The sequence below is a fragment of the Anguilla anguilla genome, chromosome 6 (assembly GCF_013347855.1).
Source record: "Anguilla anguilla isolate fAngAng1 chromosome 6, fAngAng1.pri, whole genome shotgun sequence".
In the NCBI taxonomy this organism is placed as follows: Eukaryota; Metazoa; Chordata; class Actinopteri; order Anguilliformes; family Anguillidae; genus Anguilla; species Anguilla anguilla.
In genome coordinates, this window is record NC_049206.1 from 19,349,565 (window position 1) to 19,367,199 (window position 17,635).

At 40.1% G+C, this 17,635-nt stretch overlaps 1 protein-coding gene across 2 annotated transcripts in view; it reads left to right on the plus strand.

The window, feature by feature from the left end:
- Positions 1-17,635, plus strand: part of LOC118230272 (collagen alpha-1(XI) chain-like) — a 105,035-nt gene that overhangs the window by 75,081 nt on the left and 12,319 nt on the right. For both annotated transcript variants that reach the window (XM_035423139.1, XM_035423140.1), the window contains 13 exons: positions 1,168-1,221; positions 3,094-3,201; positions 3,720-3,827; positions 4,481-4,534; positions 5,333-5,386; positions 7,716-7,823; positions 11,048-11,101; positions 12,091-12,144; positions 12,338-12,391; positions 13,723-13,776; positions 14,833-14,940; positions 15,381-15,434; positions 16,080-16,133. In XM_035423139.1, the coding sequence (XP_035279030.1) occupies positions 1,168-1,221; positions 3,094-3,201; positions 3,720-3,827; positions 4,481-4,534; positions 5,333-5,386; positions 7,716-7,823; positions 11,048-11,101; positions 12,091-12,144; positions 12,338-12,391; positions 13,723-13,776; positions 14,833-14,940; positions 15,381-15,434; positions 16,080-16,133 (918 nt within the window). The remainder of the gene's footprint in view (positions 1-1,167; positions 1,222-3,093; positions 3,202-3,719; positions 3,828-4,480; positions 4,535-5,332; positions 5,387-7,715; positions 7,824-11,047; positions 11,102-12,090; positions 12,145-12,337; positions 12,392-13,722; positions 13,777-14,832; positions 14,941-15,380; positions 15,435-16,079; positions 16,134-17,635) is intronic.

Consider the following 17,635-nt stretch of genomic DNA (forward strand, 5'->3'; position numbering starts at 1 on the left):
CACTTCAAGGAGTTGACCTTCCTGGTGTTTTAGTTCATTACTTCATCCATTTTTTAATAGTGACTGCCCAGGGAGACAGGTGATGAACCCGGACACACAATGTCCAAGACATCATTAACAGAATGCAGTTTTAGCATTTTTGTACACACAGTATAGCAGGAGAGCATTGGAGAGGTTCAGAGACCAAAGGAGAGATTCAGAACTGGTGTTGTGAGTATACAGAAAGGGATTATGGGTAAAATTCTGAGCTGGTATTGAAGAGAAGGGCAGTGTGGGCCAGATTCAGGAGCTGGTGTTTTGATATAAGGGGCAGGGATTGTAGGATAGATTCTAAACTCTACCTACAGCTCAGGTACTACACAAATCACTCATGAGTCATTACTTATTGCTGCTGAAACACTAGTGCTGCACTCTTGCCAGGTTTAGACAGTTTTCCTGTCTTTCTTTGGGAATTGTAGTCCTGTAACCCTCTATATGCAACAAAGGGGCCCAGAGTGATATTTGCATAATATATGTTGTCTCGGTCTTGCTTGGTTCTGTACTTCCTCTGGGGCTGCCGGCTGACGGTATTAATACAAGGAAGCTGGCCAAAACAAAAAGGAAATACAAAGGGGTGTTAACATCAAGAAAAGAAGTGGCTCAAGCTTTCCATTGACAAAAGAGAGCAGTGCAACCGTGGCCTGCATCTAATCGACATTCAATTTGTCCTTAACTTTGACAAATTGAGTGTTGCTTTCTTAGTTTGTAACTGTAGTTCTAAAGAGTAAAGATGGATCCCCATTACATTACCTTGCATTAACATTACAATGGATCCCCATTACAATCATTTTGCCGACTATGCTTCTTTTCGAGAAATGGGAAATACATTTTTTCAGGAAGTCCCAGGATCTTAGTTCCCTGCTTTCATGCGTAGTACTATGCTCACTGTAAGGCAGAGAGTCAGCAGGTCTTGTTAGGCTGGTTCATAAATGCTTATCAGATCCAACTTTAATTGGGTTGGTATGTGAATGTTTTTAAAAATCAAATCCTGGGTCTTGCATGCCTAAGTTTGAAACGTGCACTGTTCAGAAATTGAAATGGAATTCAGCAGATGTGGCAAGGACGTGCTGTTGTCTTCGTTAATGAATTTCCCCCCTAATTAAATTTTTTTCTGTGCTCTTCTTTCAGGGTCCAGCTGGCTTGAAGGGAGGAGAGGGTCCACAAGGTCCACCTGGGCCCATTGTAAGTACCCAGTTACCATGGTTACCTAGCCACATTGTGAGAACAATGCTCTGGCATTGCAGGAGAGGGGAGGGCATCTAGATCTCCTTAAAACAGGTGGCCTTAATGTGACAGCTGATCATTTCAGTTCCCTGATTAGTCCAACGGGGATCACATTACCATATGGGTGCTGTGTAATGAACCCATCACATTTTGTTGTCTCTGTGTGAAGGCAACAGTCATTCTTTAGCTTTATGCACCCCATAGTAATGGTGGTAGCCAAGGTGATGACATAGATTTTCACAAGTGTGTGTATGTATGTGTGCTTGCTTGTGTGCGTGCATGTGTGTTCACATGTGTGTGCATGCATGCTTTTGTGAGAATGTATGTGGTGGCCTGAAAGGGGGAGGGGGGGCATGGAATTGTTTCCTCAGTCATGAGGGACAGATATAATTTGGGCCCTGCCATTTGCTGCAACATACAATTAAAAATTCAAGCACTAGAAGGCAGTTTATTACCCTTTATGAAAGTGTAAATTCCAGTCCCTCTTCTAATGTTGAGTTATTTGAATCTGAGTTTCAGTTGGTATTTCTTGACATTTTATTCTGAGTGTCTGCCAAAAAACAAATTAAGGAAACAGGTGCAGTGTCTTTAAATAGCAATTTCGCTGGTAGCATTCGTTCTTTATCAAATTGTCACCAAAACGGCTGAGGTACGTCAAAATCCAATGGCGAAAACACCACTTCGCCAGCGCCACGGCTCGCAACACACCAAGCACCAGCCTGAAAATAGAGCCCGTTGCCTTCTAATAAACGCTCGTTGTTAAGACCGAAAGCGCAATGACAGGCATTCCACGGAACGGTATGTATGTTTCAGGAAGCGTCGGTGTTATGTCATGAAGACATTCTTTCACGTGAAAAGATTTTTTTGTACTCGTATATCATATCACCGAGGCTCTGTGGGCAGGTCGAACAGCTCGCATCGGTGTCCACGGAAAGCAGCAATTGAATTTTTTTTTTATGGACGCCCCGCTGGCAGACGGGACATGGTTCTCTGTTTGTGGCTCCGAGCTCTGAGGTCTGGCAGAAGTGATCTGTTTCGAGATCGGCCTCCGTGAGCCAGGCGGTTCCTCGAGAGGCAGATGAGATTCTGACTCACAGGCGGAATCGCTTCAGAATCGCACCTTGATTGTCTCCCACAGGCCGTTTTTAACCGTGTGTGTGTGTGTGTGTGTGTGTGTGTGTTTTTTTTTTTTGTATGTTTGTGAGCGTGTGTATTGCCCACATGTGCATGTCTATGTGTGTGTTCCAACGAATAAGCAGCATGCACCTTTTTTCAATGCGTAAAGAGTACATACATGTGTGTGTTCATGAAAGGCTTTGTTTTTATTTGCATTGGTAATGTATATATACATATTGGCGAGTATGTGTGCATGATCCTACATAATGGCACTTGTTTACAGGTGCGTGCACACACATATACATACACACACACACACACACATACACACACACACACACACACACACACACACACCTGCTGCCACCGTTTTTTCCCGCTTGTCTGAGTCAGACATCCATAACCTCATGCGAAGTATCTAAGACTAGACTTTTTACACAACGTGGGAAGAAAATTAAGCTAACACAGATGGCTCCAGGAGGAACTTTAATAGCACCAAAGCAATGTTTGATGTGGTGCTTACAAACCATGAAACCAATCATGTTTTACAATGTTTCCTTGATGTTGGGAGTTCCACACAACACCAGACTATGAATCAAGAGCTTGTTCTCTGGCTGAAGAAGCCTAGTTGAGCAGTGTTTTTCATTAGCGTAACATGCTTAGCCTGATTCCAGAAGCCTTTATTGGGTTGTGATGATGTTTTCTCTGCTGTAGGGATCTCCTGGAGAGCGAGGAGCCGCCGGGCCTGGAGGACCAATCGGTCTCTCTGGTCGCACAGGCCCTCAGGGACCCCCGGGCCCAGCAGGAGAGAAGGGCGGCCCGGTGAGTACCGACGCCCTGGCTGAACGCCAAGTTCCCGTTTGGCTCGTCCGCATGTCACTCTCCCCATTAGAGGCAGGCCTTCAAATCTGGGGCACTTAACTTCCCACTTGAGTTTGACCACGGCTTGATTTATGTGTAATTGTAATGGCTCCCGAGGAGGTGAATAACAAATAAACATGAATAAAATGATTAAGTGCATCATTTGTTCCATTATTCATACAATTAACATGACTTGGAAATCAGAATCCCTTGGGGCCCATCACAACTAGCCACCGTTAATGCTGGATTATCATTATCTTGAAATATGCGTATTTGTTTATGGAACACTTGTTTTGTATTCCAATATTAAATGTCAAAATCATATTGTCCATAGGTTTCATTCGAAATAGGACCATAATGTTCGGTGGTTTATACTATACATACATGTGTATATACTGTATGTGTGTGTATATACCATTGTACCTGCATATATATACAGTGTGGTAAATATATAAATGATTTTTCCTTCTTTTTTTCAGGGTGAGAAAGGTCCTACAGGGCCAGCTGGCCGTGATGGTATCCAGGGCCCCGTTGGTCTACCTGGCCCAGCTGGACCTCAAGGACCACCCGGAGAGGATGGTGACAAGGTAAGCCTTTCCACACCACTAGGCCCAAAAACAGCTGCTCACACGCTTTCTGCATTAAGAATAGAAATACAGAAAATATTCCCATGATCCATCATCATCACAGACCGACATTCAGAACATCTGTACCATAGATACACGTTCCTCTGCCATCCATCATCATAACCAAATGTGACATAAAATCTCATTAACTGAGATATAAAAATGAAACAGTGTTGGTGTTTTATTGACGTTTTATCGCCTACCCTCGTTTATGAGCCATGTGAAATATGGACAGTATCTGAGATGCCAGAGACACACAGCTGTATTTGTTGGTTGTGTCAGTTTATGGTAGCCTTAGGCTGTGAGAAAAAAAAATCAACATCCCTGCTAATGTAAAATGAAATGTACCGTTGTGCATTTGCCACACTCTTCATCGCTCCTGGGGATATAGAACATAGCATCATCGATACTGGCACCAGTCAAATAAAGAAAGCCGGCCAGAAAATCAATTAATAGCAAACCAACCCCTTGCCCCAGGGCCTTTGTGGTACGATGAAATGAATGTCTCTCTTGTGATATATATAGCACAGTAATGTTAAATGTGATATGAAAGAGTGAAATATATTTAAAGTGTGTCATGACGAACTGAAAACTCTTTTTGCGGTCTTTACAAGGGAGAAGTTGGTGAGCCGGGTCAGAAGGGAAGCAAAGGCGACAAGGGCGAACATGTGAGTCCCTCGTGTTGCCACCTTTAAGTTTCGTTTGTTTGTTAATCGCTTGGTCAATCATGTCTTCAAAGCTTCCAGAAAGGCTTTGGTTCCCCATAATCCTCCTGTGATTTCCCTTAACTTTTGTTCATCTGCTGTCACCTGCATTTAGCATTGATTACACATGTTCACAGTCTTCACTGAGGAAATGCTGTCTACAGCTAATATAGCAATGCAAGACTTTGTCATGCATTAAAGCTGACATGAGCTGGAATACACTATTTCTCTGGGCGTTTTTTTTTTTTTAAATAAGAAGGTAATTTACATTCAGACACCACATGGCTGATTTTAGTACCCTCATCACAACTACCTGCCAGTTGATTAGTTATTCAGGAGGTATATTGCTCAACTTCAGCTCAATTGCTGCATTGAGCTTTTTTATGCAGTGCAAACAGAGGTACTGTAACACCCCAAGGGCATATTTTTTTCCTTAACTAGTAATGCTGGGGAAATATACATATCCACCATCATTATATCAGATTTTCACCAAAAAGCTGAGTTATTGAGCTGTGGTACATTTATTGTAAAACTGGAACATATTTAAAAATGCAAAAGAAAAAAATGGTTTTCTGTGCTATGATCCCTTCTGTATCTGTCACTCTGTCTACTTTCCACCTGTCCAAATAAAGTTAAAAAATACAAAAGAAGGGCAGACTGTCCTCTCTCCTGTTTTCACAGAACAAGAAAAGGTGAGTAGGCCAGAATCTCACGGGCGTTAAGCACAGGGTGACCTTTTTTTCTTCTGTTTGCTGCTTCCAGGGTCCTCCGGGTGCAGCTGGTCTTCAGGGTGTGATTGGTGCCCCTGGTCCTGCGGTGAGTATCTGTTCATTGCCCCATCCAGCTTCACATTTGTTTATTCTTCTCCTGTCAACAGACCAGAAACTGTGTGTTGCATCGCTTGCTTTAATATCAGTTGAATTCAGAATGCTTTGTTGGCATTTCCAAAGCCAAATATTTACATCCTAGTACACAAAATTATACTCCTCTGTCCTCTGACTGTCATATACACTACATGGCCAAAAGTATTTGGACACCTGAACATCATACCCATATGTGCTTGTTGAATACCTCATTCTAAAACCATGGCATTAATTTGGAGTTGGTCTCCCCCCTGTGCTGCTATAACAGCCTCCATTCTTATGGGAAGGCTTTCCACTAGATTTCAGAACATGGCTGCGAGGATTTGGCTCCATTCAGCCACAAGAGCATTAGTGAGGTCAGGCACTGATGTTGGACGATAAGGCCTGGCTCACAGTCAGCGTTCCAATTCATCCCAAAGGTGTTCAGTGGGGTTGAGATCAGGGCTTTGTGCAGGCCAATCAAATTCTTCCACACCAAATGCAAAAAACCATGCCTTTATGGATCTTGCTTTGTGCCTTGTCATGCTGAAACAAGAGAGGGCCTTCCCCGAACTGTTGCCACAAAGTTGGAAGCACACATTTCTCTAGAAAGCTATGCTGTAGCATTAAGATTTTCCTTCACTGGAGCTAAGGGGTCTAACCCAAACCATGAAAAACAGCCCCATACCATGACTGCTCGTTCATGGAAACCCATTTCATGAAGCTCCCGACAAACGGTTCTTGTGCTGATGTTGTTTCCAGAGGCAGTCTGGAACTCGGTAGTGAGTGCTGCGACAGAGGACAGATGATTTGTTTGATGATGTGTTTCAGCACTCATTGGACCTGTTCTGTGAGTTTGTCAGGCCTACCGATTCGTGGCTGAGCTGTTGTTACTCATAGACGTTTCCACTTCACAATGACAGCACTTACAGTTAACCGGGGTAGCTCTAGCATGGTACACATTTGAAGAACTGACTTGTTGGAAAGGTGGCATCCTATGGCAGTACCACGTTGAAAGTCACTGAGCTCTTCAGTATGACCCATTCTACTGCCAATGTTTGTCTGTGGAGAATCCGTGGCTGTATGCTTGATTTTATGCACCAACTCTTTGGCTGACTTTGTATGCAAATCTATGCAATAAAGTAGCATCTTTCTGTCAGAGAATTCTTCATATTGAGTCTGGAATAAGATTAAACAGCAGTTTATTTTTTATTTTTTCACTTTTATTCACTGTAACCCCAGGCAATTCATGTCCCTTGGGTGCAACTATATCTTTGGGCTCTTTTATATACAGAAACCCTGTGTGATTTTTCCACTGAAAATTTCATTTCATTTCTCAGCACTTCCCTGATACTTTGCATCGCCTGTCGTATATGTTTAAAATTTGGACAGTATTTGCCATGTTTTTCTAAAATTTATTGGCTTTTTTTTTTTTAGAAAAACTTCAAGCTATTTTCAGTTCAAATTAATATATAATATTAAATAAATATAATTGTTATTAGTAAAAGTGATAGATTGATCTGGAACACAGAACAATAAAATGAATGAGGCAATTCATAGTGCTCTCATTCTCAAAAATGATGCTGTGTAACCCAGGGCGTTTTCTCATTTTTCAATAAAAATGATTGGATTTTCCAGCTCAAATAAAAAATATGATCTTTTTTATGAATAGCAAGGGTTATGCCCTGAAATGCACAGAATACGTTTTTGAAAATAAGTATATTACAGGTACACCTGCCGCACTGTGTCAGACGGCTACAGCTAAATCAGGGAGTCACACTGGCAAACCAGAGAGTTTCAGGATCGTGGAATCATGCTAGGTGTCTTCACCCCAGGGCATGGGTTCTGTTATTATTATGAGCTTGGCTGTTTCCTTTATAGCTTCCTCACTGGACTACTGCATACACTAGATAACTCTGAGATATACACAATCAGCAGTAGCTGCCAAATCTCTATTGCCTTGTATACTGTGGCAGTTTTGATTCTGCAGATGGCTCAGAACAACATTTAATGTTGTTGAATTGCCGTAATGGTCATTTTTCATTTAGCATTGACTGTCCTTGAATATTGGCTCGTGGACCATTGCACACAATTATGATGAAGAGAATCTGAATTGAAATTGACTCAAAGCTCCAGTGCTTCCAGGCAGTAAGCACCTTATTCATTGTAAGGTCTGCACTATCAAGCACAATGCGCAATTTCGGCTCGCATCTGCCAGGAAACGCAGCCAACCCAGTGCAGATGTGATCAGACATGTCGTGCATCAGCGTGATTGGCAGCTAATCGTTGCTTCTGTGCTACAGGGAGCTGATGGAGAGGCGGGACCCCGTGGTCAGCAGGGCATGTTTGGACAGAAAGGAGATGAAGGATCACGAGGGTTCCCCGGTCCCCCAGGCCCCATCGGATTGCAGGTGAGTCCTACACACATACACAAGTATGAACACACTCACATACAGATATGCACTGAACGCACCTACATGCATACAAACTACACAGAAAACATGGGGTTGTGGTGTGGTAGGTTACCAGAAGAAGAAATTTTACATAGCATTGAGACGCGTGACCACTGTGAGTCCACAGAAATTCAATATTTTGCTAATTAAGGTTTAGTGTAATAATTAACTGGTAGACTATCATGCACTAGCCATTTGAACTATGGTCATGATGCAGTGGAGTACTGGAGACTGAGAAAATGTCACATTTACTGGTCAAGCCGTCATATGTAAGGTGAATGAAAGAAAACCTAACACTTGCTGCATTACCTTGAATGAAGTGGCCATTAAGTGATCCTTAAGTCATTTTATAATGAAATTTCACAGACCGCAGCTGCTATTAGATCAGAATCTGTAGTCCTTCACTGCAACAGACTTTTAATTGGGCTAAAAGTACACTCATTAATCGATTTGGCTAACCTCCAACTCAAATAGGCTGAATTCCATTGAATATGTAGCATTCATTGTAATTATAGTAGTCATTAATGATCTTTAATGGAGGCACATTAAAGTTGGAGGTTTTTTAAAGAGGAGTGAAGGAGTAACTATTCGTAATTTTATGTATTGCCTATATACAGCTGTTGGCTTCTTTTAATAGTTAAGGCTAAAAGCCAACAAGCAAGAATATATAGATTGAGTATCTGTTTCAATGAGAAAATGTCACAGTCTTTCTGTGTGCATTTTTTTTAGAACACCTGTTACCACATTTTAAAGGAAATTGAGTCTTTATGTAACTATTCCATTCCATTGGTCCATGCGTAACAAACTAAAGGGGCTGTGAATTATTTTACTCACTGCAACCCATGCAGTACTACAGAAGAGCTAAAGCCTATCAGAGGAGGGTTAACGCTGACGCCTGCTTATGAGGCAGTGACTGACTCACACACTGCAGGCCACTGAGTACTGCAGGAGGAACTACTACCATGGTTACCTGAAAAAACCGTAGTCATATTCTTACCGTCCTAACAATGGTGGAATGAAGCAAATTGACCAACTCATTTTTGTAAACAGCTAGGAGCGTAGCCCAGGCTCAAACCTACAATTATCCTGGGCTCTGTGGCACAGTTTGCGGCAAGCACTCTGGAGCCTGTGAGTAGTTATTCTGTCTGTCACATCTTAATGTGTTTATGCACTTGCATCTGTCTATTTCCGTATAAAGGAGAATAAAGAAATGTATGTGGGTGGGTGTACAGTATGTGCATTAATGTATGTCTGTGTGTTTGTGTGTTTTTGTGGGGCATGTGTGGGCATGTGTGTATCCGAAACTCCTGAGAGACAGATATTTCTGTGCATTTAATAAAGCTCTAACTGTTTCATCTTTCTTCCCTCCAATTATCTTCAATTTTAGACTAAATTTAATAAGTTTAATTTAATTTAAAGGGTAAGCACCAGATATAAAAAATGAAATACACCAGCCAAATGGAAGAAGTAGTCCTATTTTAGGAAAAGTGAATTTCCCAGAAAGTACTCTGGTTGTTGGCTTCAAAATGAATCCCTCAAATCCGATCACCTCTGGCTCAAAGCTGAACAGTAGTATTGCGGTATCAGAATCAGGGATTATGTCTTCTGCAGACTCTTCAGTCATCCGAGTCATCTGAGTCATTGATAATGTGCTTTGATTCAGAATCAGATATTTCAATGCTGTCCATTTCTGTCATTTTTTTACCAAATGCTGTCCATTTCTGTCATCTTTTCAACTGAAAGGTGTAATAGCAGATATGTGTGTGTTTTCTACTTATTGTGTCACGCATCACATGAGTAATCTTCCAGTGTGTCTTTGGGTGTTTTCGTCAGGAGTGATCAGTTTTTCAAATTTGAAGCCATACGAATAACAATTTCAGCTTAATTTAATGAAAAACCTCTAGACTAAAATGAATTTGTCTAATATCGTTGAGGGATGCCATTATGTGGTGCTTACCCTTTAATTAAAACAAAATAGTGTTTAACTGAAATTCCAAGAAACAATATACAGTGTGTGCAGCCGTATTTTAGGACATCAAAATCAGTGTTTAAATGTGGTGTTTCTGTATCATGAATTTGAAGTGACTTCATTGTTGCCAAAAGTAAACCACCCAAATGTGTGTAATGAAGGCCTTTTTTATTAAAACTGGTATATTCTGCATGCAAAATAAAATGGCAGCATCTTCAACGGATAAGAAAAATCCATTTAACATTTATTATGTGAGATTACTAAGCGCATTAACAGTTTAACTGTGTCATCATCAGCAGTTTTTTTTTTCACCATGTGCAAATTTAATAGAATATTACAACTAGCTTTACTGCCATTTGTTATGATTGCCTTACTTCCATTCCCTGTTTCAATTCACTTGCACAGTGATTTTTGTTTTCCTTTACTTATCACACATAAATACAGTAACTATGCAGTAAATACTTTGAATGCTAATAGACTTAGAGCACCATGTGACTAATTAACTTGCAGTGTTAACTTGCAAGGAGCATTTATCTAATATCCTCAAAATGAATTAAAAACCCATACAGATTCCAGTTTAATTTATCATTGTAGACCATTCATTAACATATTCCAGGGATTCAACTGCAACATCTTGTAAATCAAGTGAGAACTGGAATTTTCTTATCTCAGAATTCTGTGAGGAAACTATTGTTCCATCAAAGACATTGAAGGCATTCTCAAACAGCAAGCCCTGGGTTACAAAGGAGCTTAACATTAAGGAAAGGAGTGCATCAGGAGTCAAAACTCATCCAGGTCTGGCTAAATAAATAAATCAAAGAGGTGAAGAGGACATATAAAGAGAAGTTTGAAAATCTGTTGCAAGAGGGGCAGATGAGAGATGCTTGGAGAGGAATAAAAATCTTCTCGGGTCTAAGCAGAATAACCCTGGCCTTCAGTCCGTGGAATACTGCAACCGATTTGCTGAGACTCTTAACCACTTTTACTGCAGTTTCATTTCATATAATTCCCTGTAGTCCCCCCCCCCCCCCCCCCCCCCCAGGAAAAAAAAGTTATTCTATTCTACTTATGTAATTTCAAACTGATAAGATATATGTTATCAGTTCCAATGAAATAGCAACTGATAATGACAAAAAAAAAAAAGCATAAATATCTCACTCAAAACAAAAAGACCGCTTCCTGGCACTTACTGTAACTTCCTGTTTCCTCAAAGGGTCTTCCTGGACCACCAGGCGAAAAGGGAGAGAATGGTGACGTGGGACCGATGGTGAGTTTCCCCTATTTTAACAAAAACCTCCATATGAAGATGCACATCACTGTCCTGACAGCTGGTGCAAAGTTCTCTTTTGCCATCGTTGAACAAGTTACATCAAGTCATTCATCCATTCAGCAAGGAATTATATTCCTCTTTAGTAAAAGAGGAATATATTTCCTCTTTAATTTCGTTATAGATCTTTTCTTTTTTCAGTGAGAACACATAAATTGGTCTTCTTTTCTGGCTCATTTTCATCTTTTTGCACACATCATTTGGCCTTTTTTTTGGCAAGTTGCTTAGCTTGGAAATCAGTGTTTCATGAGCCAACTTCACCTAATTTTGAGTGCTCCAAGTTCTCCAATGTCTTTCCATGTATCTCATTACTTTTGGAGAGGACATTTAAAAGCAAAAATTCTACTACACTGCCTTTACTGCATACCCTGGTATAATCTTATTTGTCCCTGTTCAAGTTTAAAATGAAGCCCCTTTAGAATCAGAAGAACAGCTGTTTGCACATGCTCTCTTAGTTCCTCATTAATATTACTTCACTGCAGTGCAGTGGTTCTCAACGCTTTAGATAATGAAGACCACATGTCCCAGCCAGAAGGTATGAGCCACAATGATGGAAAATATAAATCTGAGAATCAAAACATATTCCAGTAGAAACCAGTGGATGGATCCAGAATAATACTCATAAACAGAATAATAATACAATAATATTTTATTGCATTTGTGTCATTTTCTTCACTGACATTTCAATTGTATATATAAATCCACATATACTATTTTCAACACATTGCGATTTGGCCACATGTTGTGAAACAGCACTGTCACTGTAATACTTACTGACAGTTAGTGTCCGTGGTTTACAGTAAAGCACCTTCAAAATAGTACCATTTAATTTCAGTTACAGTATGCTGCCCCACTATAGAAGTTGGTTATATGGGACATGGGAAATGTGCAGCCAGCGCATTAAACTGCAATTGTTTTTTTCCCCATAGGGTCCACCTGGTCCCCCTGGCCCAAGAGGTCCTCAGGGGCCAAGCGGAGCTGATGTAAGTATAGCAGTGGTGTTTACCTTTCTTCAAGGTGTATATGCAATAGCATTATGCTCTTATTAAGTTTGTTGTCTACCGTATTCATTTAACTGACATTCTTCACTCTTAATGTATTTGCCAGTTACATTTCGCTTTATATAAACTTGTCTACTGTTTGTTTGCCTCATGCTGTTTTGTGTTTTACTGACAGGGTGCACAAGGTCCCACGGGTGGTGTGGGCTCAGTGGGAGCAGTGGGAGAGAAGGTGAGAGTCTTCTTCATATCCGTGAAGCAATATCTGTTGGAAGCTGCACCATAGTTGAAGCCTGTACTTTTCCTTACACAGGCTGGAAACCATCCATCATGGTATCGGGCATGCTAGTCCTACATTTGTTTTATTTGCAGCTATTCATTTGTTCAAAATTTGCTCCCTCGCTGTGCAGTTGAATATTTACTGGAGTCATTCGAGTTCGGTGCCTTGCTCTAGCAACAGCTGGGTTTCACCTGGAAATCGAACCCACAGTTCTGCTGTGTGGACTTCCTGTCTCAAAGAGTTTGTTCATTTCAGCAGCAGGCCTTGTTTTGAGCCAAAATCCCAGACATAATTAATGTCTAATTTGCAGCACTTCCATCAACACCACTCGTGTTCTACTGCCATTTGGCCACCTTCCTCATGCCATAATATCATGTCTGGCAGTGGCACTATTCCTGCTAAATTTACCATGGAGCGTTATCATCATGCTGATTGTACCAAAAAAGCTTGTTCCCACTTCTGCCAATATGCAGTCCAACATTATTCTTAAAATCCACTTGTAAAGTGAAGGGGTACACCACTTCATCAGGAGTGTTTATATGGCAGCGTACAACAGTAAGGTCAGAGAGGGCTACGGTCTCTCTTTTGCGTTCAGTGAAATCCAGTCCAAGAGGAATCCGTCAGTGAAAACTAGCGATGGGGAGAGCAAAATGCCGATGGCAATGTGTGTATACTCGTGTCCATATGGGATGCCTTGGCTTAATGTCACATTTTATCCTTTTGTCAACATTTCTTTTTCCTTCAGTGAACTGCTAATCCCCATGTCCTTAATTGGTTCAGCACAGAGCCCACTGTCACAGCTTTGCTGCCTGTTTGACATGCAACGGTGGCCAGTCAGCTAGTCCGCTCATTTTAAGCTTTCCTCATTCCAGCTTCATATTCCAGTTTGATGCTGACATCTGAAAGTTAGCCATGCTGTGCTAATGCCTCTGGGCGGTGACTTAATCAAATATTGTGTCCCCAAAGACATGGCTGCATTTGCATTGGGTTCTTTTCTGTGTATAATTCATGAAAAGTAAGCAATTTGTCAAGAAAATGTATGTATATTGTAAAAGCAAACAAACAAAAAAGATTCAATGCTAGTTTGAGGTTTGAATTTGGAATGACATAATACTGAAATAGCACAAATTAGCAGCTAATAGCAGTAAAACAAAGTGTTGTGTAATTGTATTTTAATGATACCCATGATTACAAAATTATTCCACATAACAGCCTTTATTCACTTGCTAGGCTCTGATGAGGTCTGATTACCGTGGTGACGTGACCAATGTAATGTTCCGCAGGGTGAACACGGTGAAGCTGGTAATCCTGGACCACCTGGGGAGGCCGGCATTGCAGTAAGTGTCACGCTGCCATTGTATTACTGTGTGCGTGTAAATGGGTTGTGATTAATATTCAGCTGCGCTTCTAATTAAGCCTCCTGTTTGTTGCCAAGCTCCATCGTAGCAGGGAACTCGCATATCTGCTCATCAAATAACTACCCATTTTATACACTCTAAAAGGACCACCACTGCAGGCTCTTGTGGACTGTACTTGGTATGTTCTTTAGGAACCTCATGAAAATTCTCATACTGTTTGAATTGCTGTATCGCAGAATATTTATCACCGCCCAGCAGACAATATGTCAAGTGCCTGTGAGAGGAGAGATGCTATTATCAATATTTATATTTTTTGATATATTATCATGTGTGTAGGCTGGTATATAAAGTAATTCACTTTGACATTGTCATTAATCTTGTCTGAATGAAGGGTCCTGTACGGTCAGCTCAGCGTTGGGTTGGGTTATTCTTAAGCTTGTCTGTCACATTATATCAATGTGCTGTTTCTATCATTTTAATTGACTGATGGACGTGCAGAGTCCATGCTATTGATTGAAAAGGAACCATTGTGCCATTGAGTGGAAGAGTGTCTCCTTAATGGGGCTGACAGTATCCTGTCTCAGATCCTATATTTATACTGTTTACTCCACTGCAGAGGCCCCTCAGCACGCTGTTGTTCCTGTCTGCTCTTAGACAGGGCTTGTATCCAATTTAGCACCCTTAATTAGAGTGATATTTGCAACGCATGCTGTGCAGGTCTTTATTAGTTATAATGCTTCTGACATATTACTTAGAGTACTTTAAACCTATGCTTGGAACCATTGCAAGGGGATGGGACTATCCATGTAAATATCTAGATTTCAGTCATTTTACCCACATCCAGATTTATGTAAGTGCATTTTTTTCCACTTTCTCCTGAGCTTATTTTTCTTCGCAATGCGTTTTCACTGTTGACGTCTTGCTTTATACAGTAGTGCTTTGAGTGCACTGCTTTAAAATAGCTATGTATAGGTATTTATTATTCCTATGTTTATTTTGTGCCATGGATATTTATGGCCCTAATGTCATTTGCAGGGACCCAGAGGTGAGCGAGGAGATAAGGGAGAGGCAGGTCCACCTGGAGCTGCTGGTCCCGCTGGAGCCAAAGGGCCCCCTGGAGACGACGGCCCCAAAGGCAACCCTGTACGTTACCCAAGTTTCCCCAGAATTGAGTCCTTTTAAGTGAATGAAGAATTTAAGCACCATTTCAGGGTTCCGTACCCAATCATTCTTAAGTCTTATTGTACAGTAAACAGATGCATGACTCTACCTGGCTTGAAGTTTTATGAAAGGCATCCACACTTGTAAAGGTCAACAATTCAACTCTTATGAGTGCTTCAGCTATGATACAGGTTAAAAACTCAATGAACCCCCGAAAATGTGCATTTTAGCCAATATAAATGCAGGAATTTACCTTAATATTTGAACAAAATTGAAATACTGCATAATTACTGGTGTGTTTTATTTAACGGTATTAACAAAACAGTGATTGTTAGGGCTATATTGCCTGTGTTTAGGTTGAATCAAAACTGTCATTCTGTGACTGATGCTAGTTCTCAATCTATTGTACCAATCTTATATAGGGTCCCGTTGGATTCCCTGGAGATCCTGGTCCTCCTGGAGAGCCTGGTGTTGCTGTGAGTATAGTGCATAAACTGCAATGCAATTCAATCTACAAGTGCTTTTCTGCCACAACCAGTATTTTCAACGTGGTCTTGAAAATGAGGAAATCATGAGTAATCTGAAGTTTTGTCTGAAAAAATATTGACAGAATATATCTGTTGTAATGACCCTGGACCTTGAGTGAACAAGCAATTCATCTTCATCGTTGATGTGATGTGGACCCGGGTTAGAACGCGATCTTGAAAGAATATCCTTGGCTTTGTACAAAGTCGAGCTTCATGAAATGTACGAGTGAATAGGTGCTCCACAGTGGCATGGTCTGGAAAGATACTTTAATGACAGTTTGGCTTCTGTAACCTTGGGAGTCTATAGAAGCATTATGTACTCCCGAGATATTCACCAGGCACCTGTAGGTTACCATTTGTCTTCAGCAAGGGATTTCTCTCCATTTTGTGCTTTTTGGGCCGTGGTGTGTTTCGTGAATGAGTGCAGGTGGGGCAGCACACTAGAGAGTAACTGGAGGGAAACAACCGTTGATTCCAAATTGTGGAGCAAAGAAATCATAAAGAATAAATAATTTAAAAATTGCTAATGAATTGATGTTCATTCTATGGATGAGATTTCATTTTTAAATTTATTTTTAAATTTTTTTATTCCAGGGAGTTGATGGGGCTGCAGGTGATAAGGGAGACGATGGAGAATCCGGTCAACCAGTAAGTTTTTTTCTTTCTTTTTTTGATAGAATTCATAAAGTGCTAAATTCAGCAATGGCTGAATCAGCCACATTGCCATAAGTGTACTACACATTCACAGTCACAGTCAGAATATATGACTGTGACATTTAGGGCCCAATTTTCACCATCACAATTGACAAACTCTAGCGTGTTTATGTAATCTGATTGTATGAACAATCTGATTAGCTGCTGTCTCTCTCTTAAATACATTTGCATCAAGGCAAAGAGAATGTTTGTCTGGGAGACAAACATTGCTACTAGCCCAGTGCAAAATGTTTTTGACACCCCCTATTGGGTTGACTCAAATTAGTTTATTGAACAACATGGAAGTATCTGGGCAAAGGTGAAAAATATTCCTTTTGGACTACTGTTGTCAGCAAAAAGGGACAGGAATATTGCAATAATATTATACGGAATCAATGCAGTAGTAGCAACTTATTGTTAAGGGATATATATATATATATATATATATATTATATATATTATATATATATATATAATATTTATCTCAGATCAGTTGACTATAATTGAATTGAATCATAATAATGAATTCAGCAGTAATGCAGAATTCATCGTCTTTAATAGAATAACAATAAACAGTAGCTATACATAAATCAGATATACATATTTAGAAAATGGGATCATAGAAAGTATTGAATAAAGTAATAATAATTTTATAATTTAGTTTAGATTTGGGAAATGCATTTCCCATTAATTAGCAATATAAAGTTTCAGTATCCACCCATTTTCCAGCGGAATAGTTCTGAGCACTTCTATCCATCTTTGTGGTTTTTATTTCTCATCTTAATTTGTTTGGCTTGCATTCATTATCTGTTAGCTCATCTGGAAAGGCAAAAATGGAAAAGCAGTATTTTATTTTGGCACTTAAATGGAGTTATCTCAAAAAAAGTTCTAAAACCAGGTTTCACCTCACAAAAAATCCTGGTAGGTATTCATTAGAACCATACCTTAGATAAAAACTCCATTGTGTTTTTATCATGTTCCATTGTGGAAAGAAAACAATGACTACTAAAATGTGTTTTAACACGCACTTAGAAAATGTCTTAAATCATAAATCTGACATATTTTGTAAATAAGAAGCATCTCCAATGTGATTCATGTTTGTTTCCACATCAATCTAGGAATGTTGTTTTAGCATGCACTTTCTTATGCCTATAGTCCTACGTAGGCATTTAGACTTACAGAATTGTGCAACTACACCATCTAGCATTCCCACAAATACTCTAAAAAGCCAATTGTGCCTAGTAGAAACACCTTTCATGTACTGTACCTCTTTGTGGTTTAAGTACACATCAGTGCATAATTAATACACTAAAAATTGAGGGGAAATTACTATTATTACATGGAATGACTGAAAATGAGCACTTGGCATGTTATGTATGTCCCTGCAAGCAGAGAGCAGCACTGGCAGACAAAATAGTCAGTAGGTATTCCTGACCTCATGCTGATCAAGAGATTAT